This window comes from Andrographis paniculata, unplaced genomic scaffold (genome assembly GCF_009805555.1).
Source record: "Andrographis paniculata isolate CXL003 unplaced genomic scaffold, ASM980555v1 Contig75END, whole genome shotgun sequence".
Taxonomy (NCBI): domain Eukaryota; kingdom Viridiplantae; phylum Streptophyta; class Magnoliopsida; order Lamiales; family Acanthaceae; genus Andrographis; species Andrographis paniculata.
In genome coordinates, this window is record NW_026137612.1 from 2,162,977 (window position 1) to 2,182,879 (window position 19,903).

Sequence of the window (19,903 nt, forward strand, 5' to 3'; positions counted from 1 at the left end):
TTGTTATTATTATTATTATTATTATTATTATTATTATTATTATTATTATTATTATTATTTTAGTCTATTCAATATTTATCATGTCTACAGGATAGATTTTACAATTTTACGTTCCCAAATAAATCACTTCATTCAGCATTGGTTCGACAAGTTGAGCATGCATGCTTCAATATTTTTGAATTATATGATTCATAGATTTAGGCATTATTAAATTTAAAAATGAATGATTAATAAACCGTATTTAGTTGCTACAAAAATAAAAATATATACTTAAAAATTACACCTTTTAGGGATTTTGAAATTTGTAAAATCAACATGAACGAATACTACTTTTAGAAACATACCAAAGAAAAATGATCGACAAACAATACTCGTAGAGAAAAACTTGAAAACACATAGTAATAACAAATTTAAAATAAATCCAAGAGGAACCAACAATCACCTAACAACAAACAAGAACTTGGTTAGCTAATTTATTCGGGGTACAATAAAAATAACAGCATATGATGGATAGCTCGTCATGGATCCAGCAATCAGAGCCCATAAACATAACACAATAAAGATAAAGACAAATGCTAAATAGCTGGTTCATGGATCCAATCATCATGGCCCATGAATGCCACACACACAAAAGCTAGATAGCTCATTCATGGATGTAATGATCACGGCACATGAGCATGAACTAGTAGCTAATTTATTCAGACACAATAAATTAAAGGCAAGTGCAAACTAGGTAGCTAGCTTCTTCATGGCAAGACAATGGAAAACTAGCTTAGCTAATTTAGATATAAGAAGCTGGACGTGCGGATTCAATTGAATCTTTTGTTTTTTTTGTTGTTGTCTTGAAGAATTTGGTCGTCAGCTTGACGCTTAGGCCCTGGAAAGGGCCTCTTGTTCAGAAAATTTGCGTACCATATAGCCGAGTCCTTTGGATATCTCTTTAAGTCATTAAGGAAGTCAACAAAATAGAGGCCAAATCGCATCGTAAATCCTTCCATCCACTCAAAGTTGTCAAACAATGACCACACGTAGTACCCCTTCACCCGCACGTCGTCCCTATTTCCATCACCATTAAATTCAATTATGTTAAGCATACCATTGAAATAGGTTGGAATCCTCAACGCTAATTCTTTCCCGCCCCCTACCACTACAAGCAACCTATACGTACAAAAAAAAGTTGTATGTATTGCCGTTGAGTGTAGGGACAAGGGGGATAGAAAGGATTCGAGAATTAAGGATTCCTTCCGCATCTTATGAATTTTTTTACATAAATACTTTGAAGTTTTGAAAAAATTGGAAAACAATAAAAATTTGAGTATTTAATATGATAATTTATGACAAAATAGATATTTAATGTGATAGTCTTTGAAAATATTATTATAACTGAATATTCAAAATTTTCAAAAATATATATGTAAATGGAGACTAATGTATATGTACGTGTGTATATGGTTATATGACATATAAACTTACTCTATGGCTAGCTTCAAGTATGCCAAATGTTTAACAAGGTAATCAATTCGGATATTATCGTGCAATGCTTGGCTAACCGTTAGTTTGGGATTGCTTTCTTCCTCACATCCTGAACCAGTTAGTGAAAAATATGTATATAATAAAAATTTGGATATAGATAATACAATTTTATTTCTTTTAATTACATGTCAATATTCAAGACATACCATTCTCTGTAATGTAGATGATGGGATTGCCGTATTTAGTCTTTGTGTGCTTAAGAAGCCCAAATATGCCCCGCGGAACGTGGAACAACCACCCTTCCCCAACCTACACACAATACATTAATTTTCAGATTCAGGTGCTCTTAACTGTACTAGGATTTGCTTTATTTGTGTTTTGCATATTATTTTTTTTTTTTCTTAAATCCTAGTATCAAAATGTTCTTTTTTATTATTTTCGAAATAATACAAGAAACACAAATGAGAATTCCTAATTATACATCAATATCTTAATACATGTACAATTGATACATACCCTTTTGCCAATCTTGACCTTATTGCCCTTTGGATCTTCCCGTTCATCTTATTAACAAAAGAAAACATTAATTGATTAGCATCAACAATATCTCCAAAATGCAATAAGTAAGACGTATGTAATAAAAAAAGAAAAAAACTTACGAATATAGTCATATATATATAAACTCGATTATCATTTTTATCACGTATGTTTTCTTCAGCTTGTTTTGGTCGTATATTTACATTTAAAGAAAAGTTTTCGATAAAATATATAGAATAAGTAATAATTGACCATAAATACAAGATTAAATACGTAATTTTCATTAGAAGATAGGTTTGGTTGGTGATGCTTACAGAGTTCTTCTACTTCTTGATCTGTTGTATGAGATGGCAACGTGCCCTTTGGGGTTGGCTTATGTTTAGCCCAGTAGGTTGTGTAATAATTCATTCCAATGAAGTCGAAGGACCCCTTCACCATAGTCGATTCTTTTTCCTCAAACTTGGGTAGGCGGTTGCCGACTCTCTGCTTCATCACTTCTGGATAATCGCCCCTCACAAGAGGTTCCATAAACCTGAAGATTGAATATGGGACTTATAACAAGAGTATGTTGTAAGAATAAAAGTATGAACTTAAATTTACTTGTGTCAAAATTTATCTCAAATACAAAATATTACTTTTAGGCCGCTCTTTTTACTTTTGGGGCTTTGTTTAATTTCGATTTGAAATAAAAAAAAATGAAATAACAATATTTAGCTCGAATGAATTTCAATAAAGATATACTATTATTTTAAATTTTATAAAAGATCATATCAAAATATTTGTAAAATTAAAATTCAAATAAAAATTTCAATTATAAACCAAAGCATTGATTTCAGATTATTTATTAATTTACTATATAAATACATTATTTTATATTTTCACAAAATATTATATTCAAATATTTAATCTATTGTTTAGATCAAAACTTCAAATCAATATTCAAAATCAAACCTTAATTATCTCTATTAAATTATACATAAAAGATCTTGTTCACTTTATTTTTTATTATTTTTTCTCCTTTTTGTATTGTTCAACTTTCATTATTAATTACCATAAAAAAGTAAATATTATTTTTTATATAAAATATCAAATCAAAATAAGATTTAATTCAAAATTCTGAAACATACATTTCGTCATTCTTAATTTTAGATCTCTTTGTGGAGCAAGCTGCAAGGTAATTGCTCAAGAATAATAATAATAATAATAATTATTATTATTATTATTTTACTAGTTTGTTTTGGAAGAATGAAGATAGATAGATAGAGGTACCATCCCCAGTTGAAGTCGATGGCTCTGGAGGCAGCGTCGATGTCTTCTTTGGAGTTAGTGAAGGGTTCGTACCAGAAGGTGGTGTTGCTAATCCCTATCTGGCCCTGTTGCTTCGCCTGGAAATGTTGTCTGTAGATTTGGACAGCCTTTGCGTGAGACAGAATTAAGTTATGAGCGTATGCGTACGGCACCGTCCCGGCGCCATCAGGGCTAATGTCCGATTGATGCGTTCTGATGAATTCCCTGTACGGCAGCGGCAGCTTATCTACCGGCAAAGGGGGCTGTCCCGGTGTTGGTATCGGCGGGCAAGTGTCCAGAAGGTATTTTTTAACGGCGTATGACCGTGGCTCGTTAATGGTGATCCACGTGTCCACGCGATCACCGAATTCCGAGAAGCACACTTGTGCGTACGCCGCAAAATCATCGCTGCACCGTAGGTACGAAATATTTTACAAAAACTCTAAAATTGTATTATTATTTTGATCATCAAAATAAGAGATATCAAACATATTTGATAAGACAAAATCTAAATCTAAATCTACTGCTAGGTAGGTAAGTAGAATATAGCAAAAGGGATAATTTGAGACTGATAAATTTGTTTGGTTATAGATATTAATATTATTATTATATATGGATTGGTTACTTACATGATGCGAGGGCTGAGGAAGCCGCCATACTCATCATCGAGGCATTGAGGGAGGTCCCAATGGAAGATGGTCACACACGGCTTAATCTCTGCACATACACATTTATATATTTTGGGTTCAAAAACCAATAATTCCATCGATATGTGTTAATATGTTTTATTTTAGATTAGATAATATTACATACGTACATTATATTACTCATTTCTGGATATCCGTTTTGTTTATAAATTAATATATATATATACCCTTTCAAGAAATATACATGGTTGTAACTTGTAATCTCATTCTTAAGATATATATATATATATATATATATATATACACAATTCCAAAATTAGATTCTCCCGGCCAAATAAAATCTTACTTTGGGAGATCAAGAGATTGATGAGATCGTTGTAGAAGTTGATCCCTTGCTGGTTTACCCCGGCAGACAGCTTCCCACCTTATATACATGATGTATAAATAAGTTAATTACAAATTTACGTACGTGAAATTAAATTAAATAGAGGCATGCATGCATGCATGCATGGAGTGCGCGGGCGTGTGTGACAGTTGAAGGGTAGTCGTACCTGGTAGTATTCGGCACCATGAAATGGAAAACCTGTAAGTGTCTATCCCGAGTCTCTTCATGAGCGCCACGTCTTCCCGAAACCTGTTGTAGTGGTCGATGGCCACGCACCCGTTGGCGCCGCCCTTGATACGACCTGCACAAATATATATATATATATGCATGTTTTAAACAATTACAGTTATTATTATTATTATTATTATTATTTCATTAATGAATTTAATTAGGTACCAGGAGTGTTGAGGGTGACGGAGTCCCAGTAGGAGAGGGACTTGCCGGCGTGGGCATAAGCGCCTTCGATCTGATAGGCGGAGGTGGCGGCGCCCCAGAGGAACCCCGGCGGGAAGCTGTGGCGGGAAAGGCCGCCATTGATGTACCTTTCGACCTGCCTCTCGTTCAACAGCACTTGCAGCTTATCCTCCTCGCTTGGGACTGGGACTGGGACTGGGACTGGGGTCACTGCAGCTTCAGCGTTGTTGATAACATTCGGCTGGTGCGGGCTTGGCACTGCAGGGAGGGTTTGATTCTCTGATCGTTGCTGCTCCTCCTCGCCCATGGAATTAATTAATTAATTAGATTAGATAAGAGTAGGCAGGCGGGAACTAAGGAAGGAATATCGGCCTTGGTAGTAATATAATGGATGAATTGCCATTCACCACTGCACATCTATTTATAGGGAAGCATCAAATCCCCTATTTCATTTTCCTTCTGTTTGCTCAGTCCCCTCCATGAAATGCTGCCACATCAATAAGAGAATATTAATAGAATTTATATATGTTTTATTATTTTATTTACTTGCGAGTTCTTAAAAAAAAAAATTAAATTAAATTAAATCTATATTCCAACTTAATTTTTATTTATTATTTTTCTATCTCAATTTTTATTATATTATTTTATTGTGAAAACATATTATTCTTCCAAAATATCACACTTGGACTCAATTTCTACATCATATTTGAAGTATTTATTTGAATTTAATATTTATTTTTATTTTGAGTATAATATTTTATATTCAAATAATAACTTTACAAAATTTATAAATTAATATAATTAAATTAAATTTTAATATAATTTTCATTTATATTTTAGAAGAAAAATTAAATAAATAATAAAATAGAAATATGTAACTCATAAAATTTAATTATTTTTTTTCATAAAACGTTATATTACATTAGTGCATTATAAAATTTGAATCTAAATATTATATAAAAAATAAATTTATATTGTTTGTATAATATTTCATCATAAAATTATGTTTAAACAATATTTAAACATTATATCTTAAAAAAATAGTAGTTATATTTTTTTTTCGATAATATAATATGATAAAAAACTGATAACTAATAAAATTATAATTAGAAAATATATTAACATTTTCTCTCATGGCAATATTTCATTGAATCGAATAGGGTTTATTAATTAAGAATCTCATAGAAAATAGAATAAAGGATTTGATGCGTTCTAGCACACACAGCCCATTAATTAAATATTATTATTATTATTATTATTATTATTATTATTATACAGATAATCAATCATGGGGGTTACGTGGGTGGCTTGGAATCGGGCCCCAATTCAACCCGGCCCAAAGGTTAAGCTTAAATATTAGGAAGAATAATACAGCTGTTTCCGCTGCGCTGCAGAATTTGTTTGAATTGACTCACATGTCAAATTCCTTTAATTATTTTGCTTAATATATATATATATCCCGTATCATATGTTGGGAAATTACTTAGCTTATAAGTTAGTACCAACGGAATCTCTAACCTTAGCCATCTTAAGGAAAGACTCAATCGCTTCGAAATTTATTAGGCCAATATTTACAAGTGTTCGACAATTACTTGTTAGTTAGTATTGCATTAAATATAATTATTTGAGCTATCAGTAAATCTATATTAAGTGAACTATTAATTTACCGGACTTATGTATATTTAGTAAGTGTGGGCTTTGCAAGGGTAGAAACCAGGTAATTTATTAATAGGGTGATAAGGCCATTTAATAATATGGAATATATATTAGGGCTATGATCTCACAAATGTAAATACAACAACCATTACTTCTCATATCTCATCGTTAGAGTAACGGTAGAAACCTTATTGATTTTCTCATAATGAGTTGAGCCATTGACTTGAAGAACACAAATCTTTCTATTGTTTGCAGATCTGAATCCGACAACACTAATGAATATTTAAGATAAATATGGAACATAAATTGGTTTAAATCTTTAAATATCATTGTTGGTCGGTATTTTTTTTAAAAAAAAGAAAAATTGCTAATAGAAAATATATAGAACAACAAATATGTATAAATTTTTCAATAAATTCTAGATGAAAAAAGTTAAAAAACAATGAAAAATGAATAAAATAAACAGAAAGAATTGAAATAAAAAACAACAATACCGTCGAAAGAGTCATAAAATAAAGTAACATTGATTTGAAAGAATTTGATATCGTCTAAAAAAAATTTTCTATATACAAAATGAACAAAGCCTAAAAGCAATAAATAAAGCACAAATATATAACATTGATTTTCATTTAAATTTCATATTTAATACTTATTTTATTTGAAAAAACATATATTGATTGAAATTTGAAACACTAAAAATAAACACACTTGGAGTTTTTTTTTTTTGTGTTTGGGATTTTCTTTTATGACAATAATTGTTAAATATATAAATATATTATATTTATCATAAATTTTGATATTGTAAAATAAATAATCTAAGGACATCCACACAACGTCGTATCTTCTCTCGTACATCATCATTAAAAAAGATAAATAAATAACAGCATCGCGCTTCCCAGCATCTCTGGGAAGATACAATTCTATTGCTATGTGTCCCAATTGGCATTAGGAATGTATATATATATATATATACTATATGTTATATATATTTTAGTTTTGTAATTTATATTAAATTTATTGTTATATTTAAATTTTATAGTATTTTTATAATTCATAATTTTTTATATTCCACAAAATGATACAAATATTGAATATATTTTATCAATTTGAAATTTAATATATATAAATACAAATATTATATAATTCTATTGAACAAATCAATATTAGTAAATTTAATTTAATTTATTAAATAAAATATAATTATAAATTTTAAAGCAATTAAATAATATAAAATTATATTAAACAATAAATATATTTAGTTTATAATTAATTATACATACATAATTAATAATAAGACATTAATATAAAATAAAAGACAAGATAATTTGAATAACATAGAACAAAATACATATAATTTAAGCAATATTTAAAACAATTCTTCGAACAATTTGGCCTTAACAAGTAGATCCTGCTCCGTCAAATTATCTTTTTCCACTAGTGTTCGATAAAGTTTCATTTTGGCAATACGCTCATTGCTTTTGATTTTTTCTTCCTTCAATTGTGTCATGCGAGCAAATTGTGATGCAACTTCTTTACTTTGAGCTCGCAGTTCTTCAAAATTATTGAAGGAAAGTGAATTTGAAGATTTCTTCAGTGCCTGTTTGCCTTTATTTTTACACGCTTTTACACCCGGAGGACGAATTAAGGGAGATTCTTCTACTCCATCACTATGTGGTGTTGTTGGATTTGAATTAGACGAGTATCCACCATCTTCATTAATTTTAGTTCTCTTCGGGCCAACTTCACTGTCATAAGATGGTTCATTGACAACATTTGTACTACGATGACTGGTACATCAGCAATTAAATACATCAATCAAAGCAGAGAGAGTATAAAATAGAAGAGAGTATGTCTGCTGACGTAGCAGAGAGAGAATGTGACGTGGAGAAAAAAAAGTAATGGAGATACCTAAAAGCGGGTATCTCCATTGCGGATGGTCTAAAATGATCTTACAGCAAACAAACACCGAAAAAAACTATTTATTTTCAGATTTTGATGGTTTTGATAAAATAAATGATTGAATGTGAAATTTTTGGCAAAAATATTTATGATTTACTTGTGGTTTGAAAAGTTTATATTATTATCACTTATGATTTAAAATTGCATTAGACTCTTTCAATTTTTTTAAACATTGCCATAAAATCTATTTTTAGGAGATTTTATGTAATATATTAAAAAATGCAAGGGAGTCCTATAAAATTTTTAGGTGGTTATAGGCAATATTTTCTAAAATTAGGAGTCGGATCCAATTTTTAAACCATAAAAAAAAAATATGATATCAACTTTCCAAATTACTGGTAGATTATAAGCAAATTTGCTAAAATTTTATAAGAAAATTGATGTTCAATATTCTTGAAAGAAAATATAAATTAAAAATTATTTTGAAAAAAAAAAAAAAACACTAAAGAGTAATATTCCCTCTATCAAATTTGTGTTTTTAGCACGGTTCGTAATGTATGACATTTTGACTAATAATTTTTTTTATACCTTTTCATCTTATAGTAAAAAAAAAAAAAAAAAAAAAAAAAAAGGTATAATTTTGTACAAAATTTAGAAAAAAGGAATATGTTTAAAAGAAAAAGAAAGATATAGAAAGTGAGTACAATTTTTAAAAATAAAAGAAAAAAAATAATAAGTACAATATTTATAAAATATATGTGGGCAATGTTGTTTTAAAATCACAATGTGGGATGCAACTAGATTTGGTAAAATTGACTCGATACCAAATAATAGGGTTTTGGTCAAATATTTCAACTCGATTATGTATACGGATTGACACGAACTCGATACGATAATAAACGGGTTGGGTTATGGTTGAGACTCTCAACTCGAACCCGACACGACAATCTGATTATAATATATTAATATTGATTAATATATTTATTATATATATATATGAAATAATCATAATTTAATAATTTTTTTTATAAATTAATCTAAACTAAGTTCAATTTTAAATAATTCAACTTAATTTATGTTCAAATCAATAAAAACTAACATAATACGACAACAAAACAAAAAATTATTTAATTTGAATTAAGAATTAGACTTAATTATGTATACGGGTCAACACGAGTCAACTATAACCCGACACGATAATAAACGGGTTAACACGAACCCGACACAATAATAAACGGATCGGGTTAGGGTTAAGTAATTTAATCCGTTTAAAGTATTTAACCCGACACGAACCCGGCATGAATCGACTCATTGCCAACTCTAGATACAACTTAATTTTTAAAGTAAGATTTAATAACTTTTAAAATATTGTTAATTATTTACAATTATTTGTGTTTGTTTGGTATTTTGAGTTTGAGGTGATTGTTATGTTGGACATGTAGAAGCTAATTATCAATATAAAAAAGTGTTGATCTTTTAAATGGATATAGTATATACCCGTCCCACATAATTTATCCCTATTTTCTATTTTCATCTGTCCCACATAATTTGTCATTTCTATTTTTAGAAATATAATTATGCACTTTAATCGCATTTTAAATTTTAAATTTTATAATTTTTTTAATTTTAATTAAACTATTTACTTATCTTAATCTTAATCTATAATTATTTTTACTAAATAATAATTATTTTTACTAATATACTTCTTAATTAGTTACTAATTATACTTTACCTAGATTCTGGTGTCTACAATAATACATCCATATTACATGGGATGGAGGGAGTATTATATATTTTGTGTATATGTATATAATATATTATATTTTTATAATATTAATGGAGAAACGTGTCAAAAAATTATGGGATAAAACATATCGACAAATGTAACAAAGAGATGCAGTGAGTTGAAAGAATTGATTTTGGGGAGACTATATATATACTGCATTTTAGTGGAATGAAAAAAATAAAATATAGATCGATACGAAGAGAAAATGATGAATATGGTACAAGATGGTTTCAGTGGAATCATAGGGAGAAATATCAGTGTATTTAGTTGGTGTGGTTTTTTTTTTTTTTTTTTTTTTTTTTTTTTTTTTTTTTAGTATTGTTGCTCTTTAAATGATAGGTTCAGTTTGTGACCCTCTCTCTTAATACAATAGTCTTGTTTATCATCTTTGTCCGTCCTAAAATAATAGTTTTATTTTTATAAATAATCATATCACCATAAAATTATCTCTACTTTTTTATTTTTACTATATAATTGCCACTACTTTTTACACTAATACATTCACAAGACAAAAAAAAATTTTATCCATATTTTTTACCGACTACCAATAAAATATCAATATTCCTTAAATCTCGTGTCCAACCCAATTAATACTATATTTATGAGACGGAGGAGTATATTTTAATAAAAAAATTGCAATACTTGAATACTAATATTGTTTGATTTGAAATCAAAAGTGCCAAAATTTAGCTCGCAATATATTATTTTATATCATATCATAAAATATTGAAGTATTATTTATATTCAAATTAAAATTAAAATTAAAATTAAATAAACTAAAAATGTCAAATGAACGGCATATTTATCAATTTTTATTGCTCTCAATTTAACTATATATATATATATAAAAAAATAAAATAGAGAATGAAAAATTAAATTCTCAAATTTAAATTTCTTACACAAATAAATAAAAAAAATATGGATATTTTTATATTTTTGTCTTCATTTTCCTTGTTTGCTTGGATGTTTGGTTAACATCGAATATTGGTATTACATTATATATTTTTTATTTTATTTTAAACATCTACTATATTTTTTAAAATGTTTAAAGTGTAATTTTATTTATAATTTTTTTTCTTAAACAAATTAACATTTTTTATACTTTCTTCGTCCCGTAACTAAGTATTCATTTATTTTCTGTGTGTTGATCTTTTAATATTAATTCTTATATCAAAACTTATTACAAATTAAAGCAAAATGACAAAAATACTTCTATTAGTGCCTTATAATACTAATATAATGTTATTTATATAAAAAATTATACAAATATATTTGTATAAGGATATTTTTAATGTTAAAAACCCTACTTTTTTCCACAAATACCCTTACTTTAAATCACATTATTACTTTTACACAAAAAAGTAAGGGCAAAAATATCATTACACTACTGTTAACTACTTACTATAATTAAAATACTATTATTTCTTAAACACCGCGCCAAAAGTAAATGTAAACATTGTAAGTGGACGGAGGGAGTATTATTTTAAATTGAATATTTGACTTTTTATAAAGAATATTTGAAATTTGTTTTGATTTTTTGACATTTATAAAAAAATATTTTGTATTATTCATTTATTTTTGGAGAATCATAATTAAAAAATAGTGTTGAAAAAACCGAATCTTTGTTTCAAACATTAAATTCGAATTTCCAACTATAATTTCAAGTGATAACCAAACAGACCTTTTGTTTTGTTTTGGTTTTTTGTTTTTTTATTTTTTTATTTTTTTTGAGTTTTAATTTTTTTATTTAATTAGACCATTCGTTGTAATGATTACCTTAATTTCATTACCTCATTCAAATTTCTCATCCATACCATATTAATATCAACACTTTAATTTATTTTTTTAACCGTCATTATAATCATTACTTTCAATTCATTATCTTTACTATTTTATAAAATTTAGTATAACTTATTTATTTTTATATATTTTTTTATTATATAATGCTCCCTCCGTCCCAAACATTTTCCAACAATTTTTTTTTGTTTGTTTCAAACTTACTACAATATTTTTAAGTTTAGAAATAATTTAATTATATATATATAAATATACATTTCATTTTATCTCATCACATTACTCAAATAATAAATTAATTAATTAATATGCATTTCTCCCTTCAATCACATCATCTAATCTTCAAATTATTCTACTTAATGCTTCTCATCTAAAATCTCGTGTCGAATTCAAATGTCGCACCGTATTTGAGACAGAGAGAGCAATATATAAATAATACTCCTTATTATTAATAATATATTCAAATTTCAAGATATTAATTATATAAATTATGATAATACTATAATTTTTATAATAATTTTGAAATATTAAAATTATTTGAATAAGTGGGATTGAGAAAAAAAAAATTATAAGTGGATATTTAAATTATAACCAAACAGACCCTCTTAAATTATTTAGTTAGAAAAAAATCATAAGAAAATCTGCATGGTAATAGCATAGTAGACATAATTATTTATTTCAAAGAAATACTATGTAAATAGAATGTGAATTAAAATATAAATTTTTATTATTAATTTGCAGAAAATATTCCACTAAAATATATTATTTACTCTATAAAATTATATTAAAATATTATTTACATTAAAGGATTTCTTATATAAAGCTAGAACGGCCATCATTTAAATACAAACAAGACAAAAACATACCCTATTTGGTGCAATTTTTAAATATAAGTAGATATTTAAATTTGATATTTTGAATATTTTTAATTTAATTTTTTAATAAAGAAAGAAAGAGTTTTGGATGTAACTAGGTACCGGTGTGGCATGAAAAAGTATATTAGAAATTTTATGCCATATTGTACTGTAAATACTGGTATGGAAAAATATCATATCAATCTTGTTTGGTATACAGACTTATTGTATATCGAGAATTACGTAATAAAAGTTTTCATAACTACACCGTATTAATATTTTGGCATAGTTTATTAATTTTTTGAAATACCGGTATATTTTTAATATATTAAAATTAACGATATCCCATAAAATTATTGATATACCAAGAAATAAAAAATAACTAAAAATATTAAAAATTATCACAATTAAAAGTAATAATATAGATATAATACTTTTATTTAATTTTGAAATATATTTATTTTATTTTATTCAATATTCTGATATATATCATAATATCTATATGTACTGAATGTTGGTATACATTGGTATCGTCATGCATAATGATGAACTTTGGCATGGTAATGCAATAGCGTTGTATACAAAATATTTTTATCATACCAAAATTTATGGTATATTAAAAATATGATATTTTTTTTATAGTTTCTCAATACGGTATAAAATAGTACTCTCTTCATGTTGACCTGTGGATTCAGTCTACGATCTTGACATGCTCTGCTTCGCGTGGCTTGCAAGCGGGGGTGTCACAGTTGGTATCAGAGCCGATCTGCGATAGTCCGCAATCGTTGACCGGACTAGGGACGGGCCTAGCAGTTGATGATCTTGGGGTGCAACGTAGACTTTGCATTCTAAAGTGAGGGATGATGTAATACCCCCGTAGTTGCGCCGGAGCTAGGCCATCTCCCATGAATGAGCCGGTGCTAGGCCATCCACGAGTGATTAGAAGTTAAATTGATTGAATAGATTACTCATGTTAACAATGTGCACATTTTTTTTCGGAAGCCCTACTGAAAGAACTCTAAAGTTAAGCGTGTTTGCTCTCAAGTAATTTGAGGATGGGTGAGTCACCCATAGGTGCAGGTGAGCATGAGTGAGGACATGTATCAGTCTACGATCCTGACATGCTCCGCTTCACGTGGCTTGCAAGCCGGGGTGTCACAGTTGGTATCAGAGCCGACGACCTGTGATAGCCCGCAGTTGTTGACAGGACTAGGGACGGGCCTAGAAGTTGATGATCTTGGGGTGCAATGTGGACGTTGCATTCTAAAATGAGGAATGATGTAATAGCCCCGGAGTTGCGCCGGAGCTAGGCCAACTCCCGTGGATAAGCCGGTGCCAGGCCACTCACGAATGATTAGAGGTTAAATGGATTGAATATACTATTCATGCCAACAATGTGTACATTCCTTTTTGGAAGCCCTATTGAAAGAACTCTAGAGTTAAGCGTGCTTGCTCTCGAGTAATTTGAGAATAGGTGACCCCTCGGGAAGTCTCTCAGGGTGCGTGAGTGAGGACAAAAGCGCGTTGGAATGACTCGTGGTTACCTGTGGGGTCAGTCTACGATCCCGACATGCTCGGCTTCACGTGGCTTGCAAGTCGGGGTGTCACAGTTGGTATCAGAGCCGACCTGCGATAGCCCGTTGTCGTTGACCGGACTATGGACGGGCCTAGCACATCCACACGAGTGATTAGAGGTTAAATGGATTGAATAGACTATTCATATCACCAATGTGTGAGTGAGGACCCCAACCCGCAGGCCATGCAAACCTGGGCATGTCGGGATTGCAGACTAGTCTCACACGTCAACACGAATCCTTTCAGCGCTTTTGTCCTCACTCAAGTGCACCCTGGGAGATTTCCCAGGGGTCCACCCAACCAAAAATTACTTTAGGGCAACGCTTAACTCTAGAATTCTTTCAATAGGGCTTCCGAAAAGAAATATGCACATTGTTGATATAAGTAGTCTATTTAAACAATTTAATTACTATTCAGTCTTGGATAGCCTGACACCTGCTCAACCACGAGAGTTGGCCTAGCACCGGCCCAACTATGTGGGTATTACATCATCCTTCATTTTAGAATGCAACATCCCCGTTGCACCCCAAGGATCTCTTAACTGCTAGGCCCGTTAATAGTTCGGTCAACGACTGCGGGCTATTGCAGGTCAGCTTTGATACCAACTGTGACACCCCGGCTCGCAAGCCACTCCAAGTTGGGCATATCGAGATTGCAGACTGGCCCCACAGGTCAACATGAGTCCTTTTAGGACGCTTTTTTCTTCGCTCACTGGCACCTTGAGAGATTTTCGAAGGGATCACTCATCCTTAAATTACTCTAGGGTAAACACGCTTAACTCAAGAGTTCTTTCAGTAAGGCTTCCATAAAGGAATGCACACATTGTTGACATGATTGTCTATTCAATCAATTTAATTACTATTTAATCTCGGATGGTCTGACACCGACTCATCAGTGGGAGTTGGCCCAGCACCGTCTCAACTCCACGGGTATTAGAGAAAATTGATATGCCCTTGAATTGATTAAGGGTAACACGACATAATAGTATAACAAAATTTATGATTTTGCACTATAGTGTGCAACAAGTGGAGCAGTTGTATTCTAAATGTTGATAAAGGAGTTACCCCATTGGTTTTGAAGAGAACGAGTTATTATTTTTCCGATTCGGAAAAAAGATTCAAGATGGGTTGTCGAACTATCATTGGATTGGATTGTTGTTTTCTTAAAGAGATTGATAAGAGACACCTACTCACATCGATGAATGTTGTCTTTTCTTTCATGAAAGTCGAAAAAAAAAACACTAGTGATATATTCTGAAACAATAATATTTTATTATCTTGAGAGGGTAATCCTCTTCATGGTTATTTTCACAGTGGCTTAGACTTTGTCCAATAGTTACGATGTATACCAAATGTCTTCTAAGGTAAATCCAAGAAAAGATGAAGTAACTACTGGAGTGGGGCAAGAAAGGAAAGATATTGAAGACATTCCATTTCTTTGCGGGAAGTCATATTTTGTTGTAGTTTTTACACCAACCAACATCGTCCCACGATGTGATTTTATGATGCCAACTAACTTTACTACTCATCTTTCTTTTTCTAATGTCCCAACCATGTTGAAATTCAAGCATTCTGAGTGGGAGGTTTTGTACTTGGGCAATAATGTTAAGTCAAGGTTTAATTGTAAATGGAAAAATTTTGTAAAAGATAATAAGCTTCAAACTAATTACGTTTGTATGTTCGAGCTCTTGAAGTCGAGTTCGACGGGTTTTAAGTTCAAAGTTTATATTTTGAGGCATGAGCTCTCCCCCCAACTTTGATCATTAGGTCCAGTTGGTTTTTCTTTTGAGAATCATGTGCTTATTGAATAGATATGTGTCAATGTTATGAATTTTTATGATTTATATTATGTTGTCATGTTTAATTTTATTGATGATATTGATTTCTTATTTTCAACAAAAAAAAAGAAGACACCTACTCATAGCTATTGGGAGAGATTCCAATGACAATATTTATCCTATAAAATTTGCGTTTGTAGAGATATAAAAGTATAAAACTTAGGATTGGTTCTTAAAATGATTGCTACTGATTTGGGAGATGCAAGAACCGAGGAATGGTCATTCATGTCTGATTGGAATAAGGATTTGGTCGAGCCAATTGCTGAGCGAGCACTACGGGTGGAGCATCGATTTTATATTCGGCATAAGTACAACAACTGAAAGGTACATTTTAAGGGACTAGAATTGAAATGTCTATTTCGGAAGGCAACGTTGACTTTTAACTTGACGAACATAAGAAAGTGTTGAAGCAGATTTATAAGTACGATAAACCCCGATATACATGAATATGAAAAATCCTTGTTGGGTAAAGTGGCACACCAATCTTGAAGATTAGAAGTGGTCACCACAAAAAAAAAAAAAAAGAAAAAAAGAAACACGTAGGCATGACAAGAACAACAAGCAGATGGACGGTAAAGATCTCAAATAATAATGCCATCACTAGGGACACAAAAGATACAATTATGAAAATGATTTCCCTCACCATACGGTAAGTATGATTCTCGGTTACCTTATCTTGTTATATCTCCAATTAAAATTCTTAATTCCATTCAAATTAGAAAAACAAAATGTAGTAAGATCCTACTCTGAAGCAGCCCGATCACTACCAGTCCCAAATTGAAGGCGTAAGCTATATGTTCATTTTTTATACTCTTATAAATTTGGTTAAATTGGGGGCAAAGAATCTATTTTTGTTATTCTTTGATAATGTTCAAGTTTCCTCCAATGTCAATGTTGCGGATAAGGTCATACCAATAACACAATCTTCACAAGTACACATAGTTAGCTTCTTAACTTTATTTAACTATGATGTTAGAAAATTTTGGACTTATGAAGTATTTTATGGGGCATTCGATTTAAAGTAATGGATAGGAACATGGTCCAGATTAGACGAACATGTTTCTTGGGTCTTCGGGCACAACGGAAAGCAGTAGACTATCTTGATGTCCATCATTATCATCGCTTCTCTGAAGCGTTAGGTTCTCTTTCACACTGAGAGGGCGTTGAGGGTCTTTGTGTGGAGGGTCTTGACAAGGTCCACGGTGAAACATTATAATGAACTATTTGTGATGGTATAGTTTTGGAATTCGGACAGATTTATGGTGTAACTTGTGTAATTTATGCTTATGTCTTCAGTTAATATGGTAGTAGTAAGTTTTGGAATCATGCAGGCATTCTGTGCCTATGTTTTGGAATTTTGATATGGATTGCGAAATTCGGTTGGATTCCTTTGTTATTCGACTCATGTAATCCACTTACTAGGGGATGTGCTATTGTATTGGAAATATCTTGTTATTATGATTTTTATTGATAAACCATTTGTAGATTTGTTATTGTATAGGGAATAATGTCGTGCCGATTCGATGAATATCTCTCGATTGTACTACTATGTTATGGTACTATTATATGATGGTTATAGTGTAACAAAGAATAAGACCACAAGATTAATCAACAAATGTATCTAATATAGGACCGTACGAAAGTTTTGGGCCATTACGAACATAAACCGATGACATGCCGGATAATTAAAAATAAAATTTCAGCATGCTAATGTTAAGTACAATGACACCGATCAACTGGATGTACTTAATTCTAACTCGCAAAGTTTTAATTTTATGGCTTAGTTCTTCCATGATGTCCTTCAATACGTTTCATTCACAACCACTTTTAATTTTTTTTCAGAAGCTCCACCTCAATTACAACCGATTCAACTTCCGTGTCGTTCACTCATCACCATCGTTACTTGACTCCCCAACCCAAGTGGCTACGGGATCAAGCCAATGGAAGAAATCACATACTCATACTCGACAATTGTAAAATAATTTAACTTGTATCTCCTTCATTTGTCCAAAGACCGGGATGGCCACAAAAGCCTCGCACTTTCATCATGGACACCAATACCTCGAATCAATATTTCAATTATCTCTGGACTTCGACTTCAAGCACTAAATGCCATCTCTTTCGATGATTAAGATGGTGTTTCATAAACAACTTTTTGAAGACTTTGTAATTTACTGGTAAATTAATTTTTCAGTCTCGTAACTGGACTCCTTTATCATTTTAGTCCCATAATTGGAGGCTATCTTAAAATAGTCTCGTAAGTGGAAAATATTCTCAATTTAGTCCTCAATACCAATGTGGCATTTGCGTGGCATGCTGGCGGACATATGTCGGTTAGATCAGCGCCATATGGCTAACACGTATCCGCTACGTTGATAATTTTTAATTTTTAATTTTTAAAAATAAATAATAAAATTAAAAATATAAAATATATAAAAAAAAATAAAATTACAAAATATAAAAATATAAAATTAAAAAATTAAAAAATTAAAATTAAAATAAAAAAATAAAAATTATCCACATGTCCGTCAGATCAGCGCCACGTGGCCGCTACGTAGATAATTTATATTTTCTATATTAAAAATAAAATATACTAATATATAAATTATTAAAAGTCATGTGACACTGACTTGACGGACATATGGATAATTTTTTTTATTTTATATATTTGTAATTTGTAATATGTACTTTGTAATTTTATTTTATTTTTTAAATTTTAAATTTTTATATTTATATTTATATTTATATTTATATTTTTTATATTTAAAAAAAAACAAAAAAAAACATAATCCATGTGGCGGACACGTGTCAGCCACATGGCGCTAACCTGGCCGACACGTGTCCGTCAACATGCCACGCAGGTGCCGCCATATAGACATTAAGGACTAAATTGCGAAAATTTTCACTTACGGAACTATTTTAAAACAACCTCTAATTACAGGACTAAAATAATAAAGGGGTCCAGTTACGGTGAATAAAAAATCAGTTACCCTTAATTTATTGAATATATTTTAGTTGTTTGACCAATCAAAGAATTAATTTAAATATGTGGTAAATTAATTTTTTTTAAAAATAATTTATTGGACACAAAAAATTAATTTTTAAAACGTTGTATACCTCTCAACATTTCAAAATAACTTTTAATTTTAATTATTTTAATTGTTATTTATTTTTAATGTCTCTCATTCATATAGATATATATATATATTAAAATATATTTTATTAGATTATTTATTATTTATTATAATATATTCTAAGTTATAAGAGTGTGTTTGTTTTATAAAATTGTTTGAATGTATATATATTTTTTATGTGAGGTATAGAGAATTGTGTAAGTAATATAAAAAAAAAAAAAAACTATTTTTTTAGTTTCATACTCTTTTATGATTTTAGAATTTTAAATGAGCATTGTCTGAAATAGTTCCGCAAGTAAATTCTTTTCGCTAAAATGATTCTCCGATGCCAGACTCACCACATTGGCCCGACGTTGCTGACGTGAGTGACATGTCATCGCCATGTAGATGTCACATCAGCTATACATAAAAATTAATTTTTTTTTTAATTTTTTTAATTTTGCAAAATGTATTAGTAAACTATGTTTTTTAGTCTGATATCTCCGATCCCCTTTATCATTTTAGTACTTTAAATGGACTATGTCTGAAAATAAACTCGCAAGTAAAATTTTTTCGCTAAAATGGTCCTCCGACGTGTCACTGACGTGAAGATGACATGTCAGCCGCGTTAGCACCACATCAGCAA

The 19,903-nt window shown here is 30.1% G+C and overlaps 1 protein-coding gene across 1 annotated transcript; it reads right to left on the bottom strand.

The window, feature by feature from the left end:
- Window positions 1-396: 396 nt before the first annotated feature.
- LOC127266326 (beta-glucosidase 24-like) lies at window positions 397-5,117 on the bottom strand. Its single transcript, XM_051296538.1, has 10 exons — window positions 4,726-5,117; window positions 4,496-4,630; window positions 4,291-4,368; window positions 3,927-4,014; window positions 3,280-3,705; window positions 2,325-2,542; window positions 1,990-2,036; window positions 1,680-1,782; window positions 1,474-1,582; window positions 397-1,056 (listed from the first exon to the last, which is right to left on the bottom strand). Exons 1-10 carry the CDS (start codon window positions 5,048-5,050, stop codon window positions 810-812), a joined length of 1,776 nt encoding a protein of 591 aa, XP_051152495.1. The 5' UTR covers window positions 5,051-5,117; the 3' UTR covers window positions 397-809.
- Between the last annotated feature and the right edge of the window lie 14,786 nt (window positions 5,118-19,903).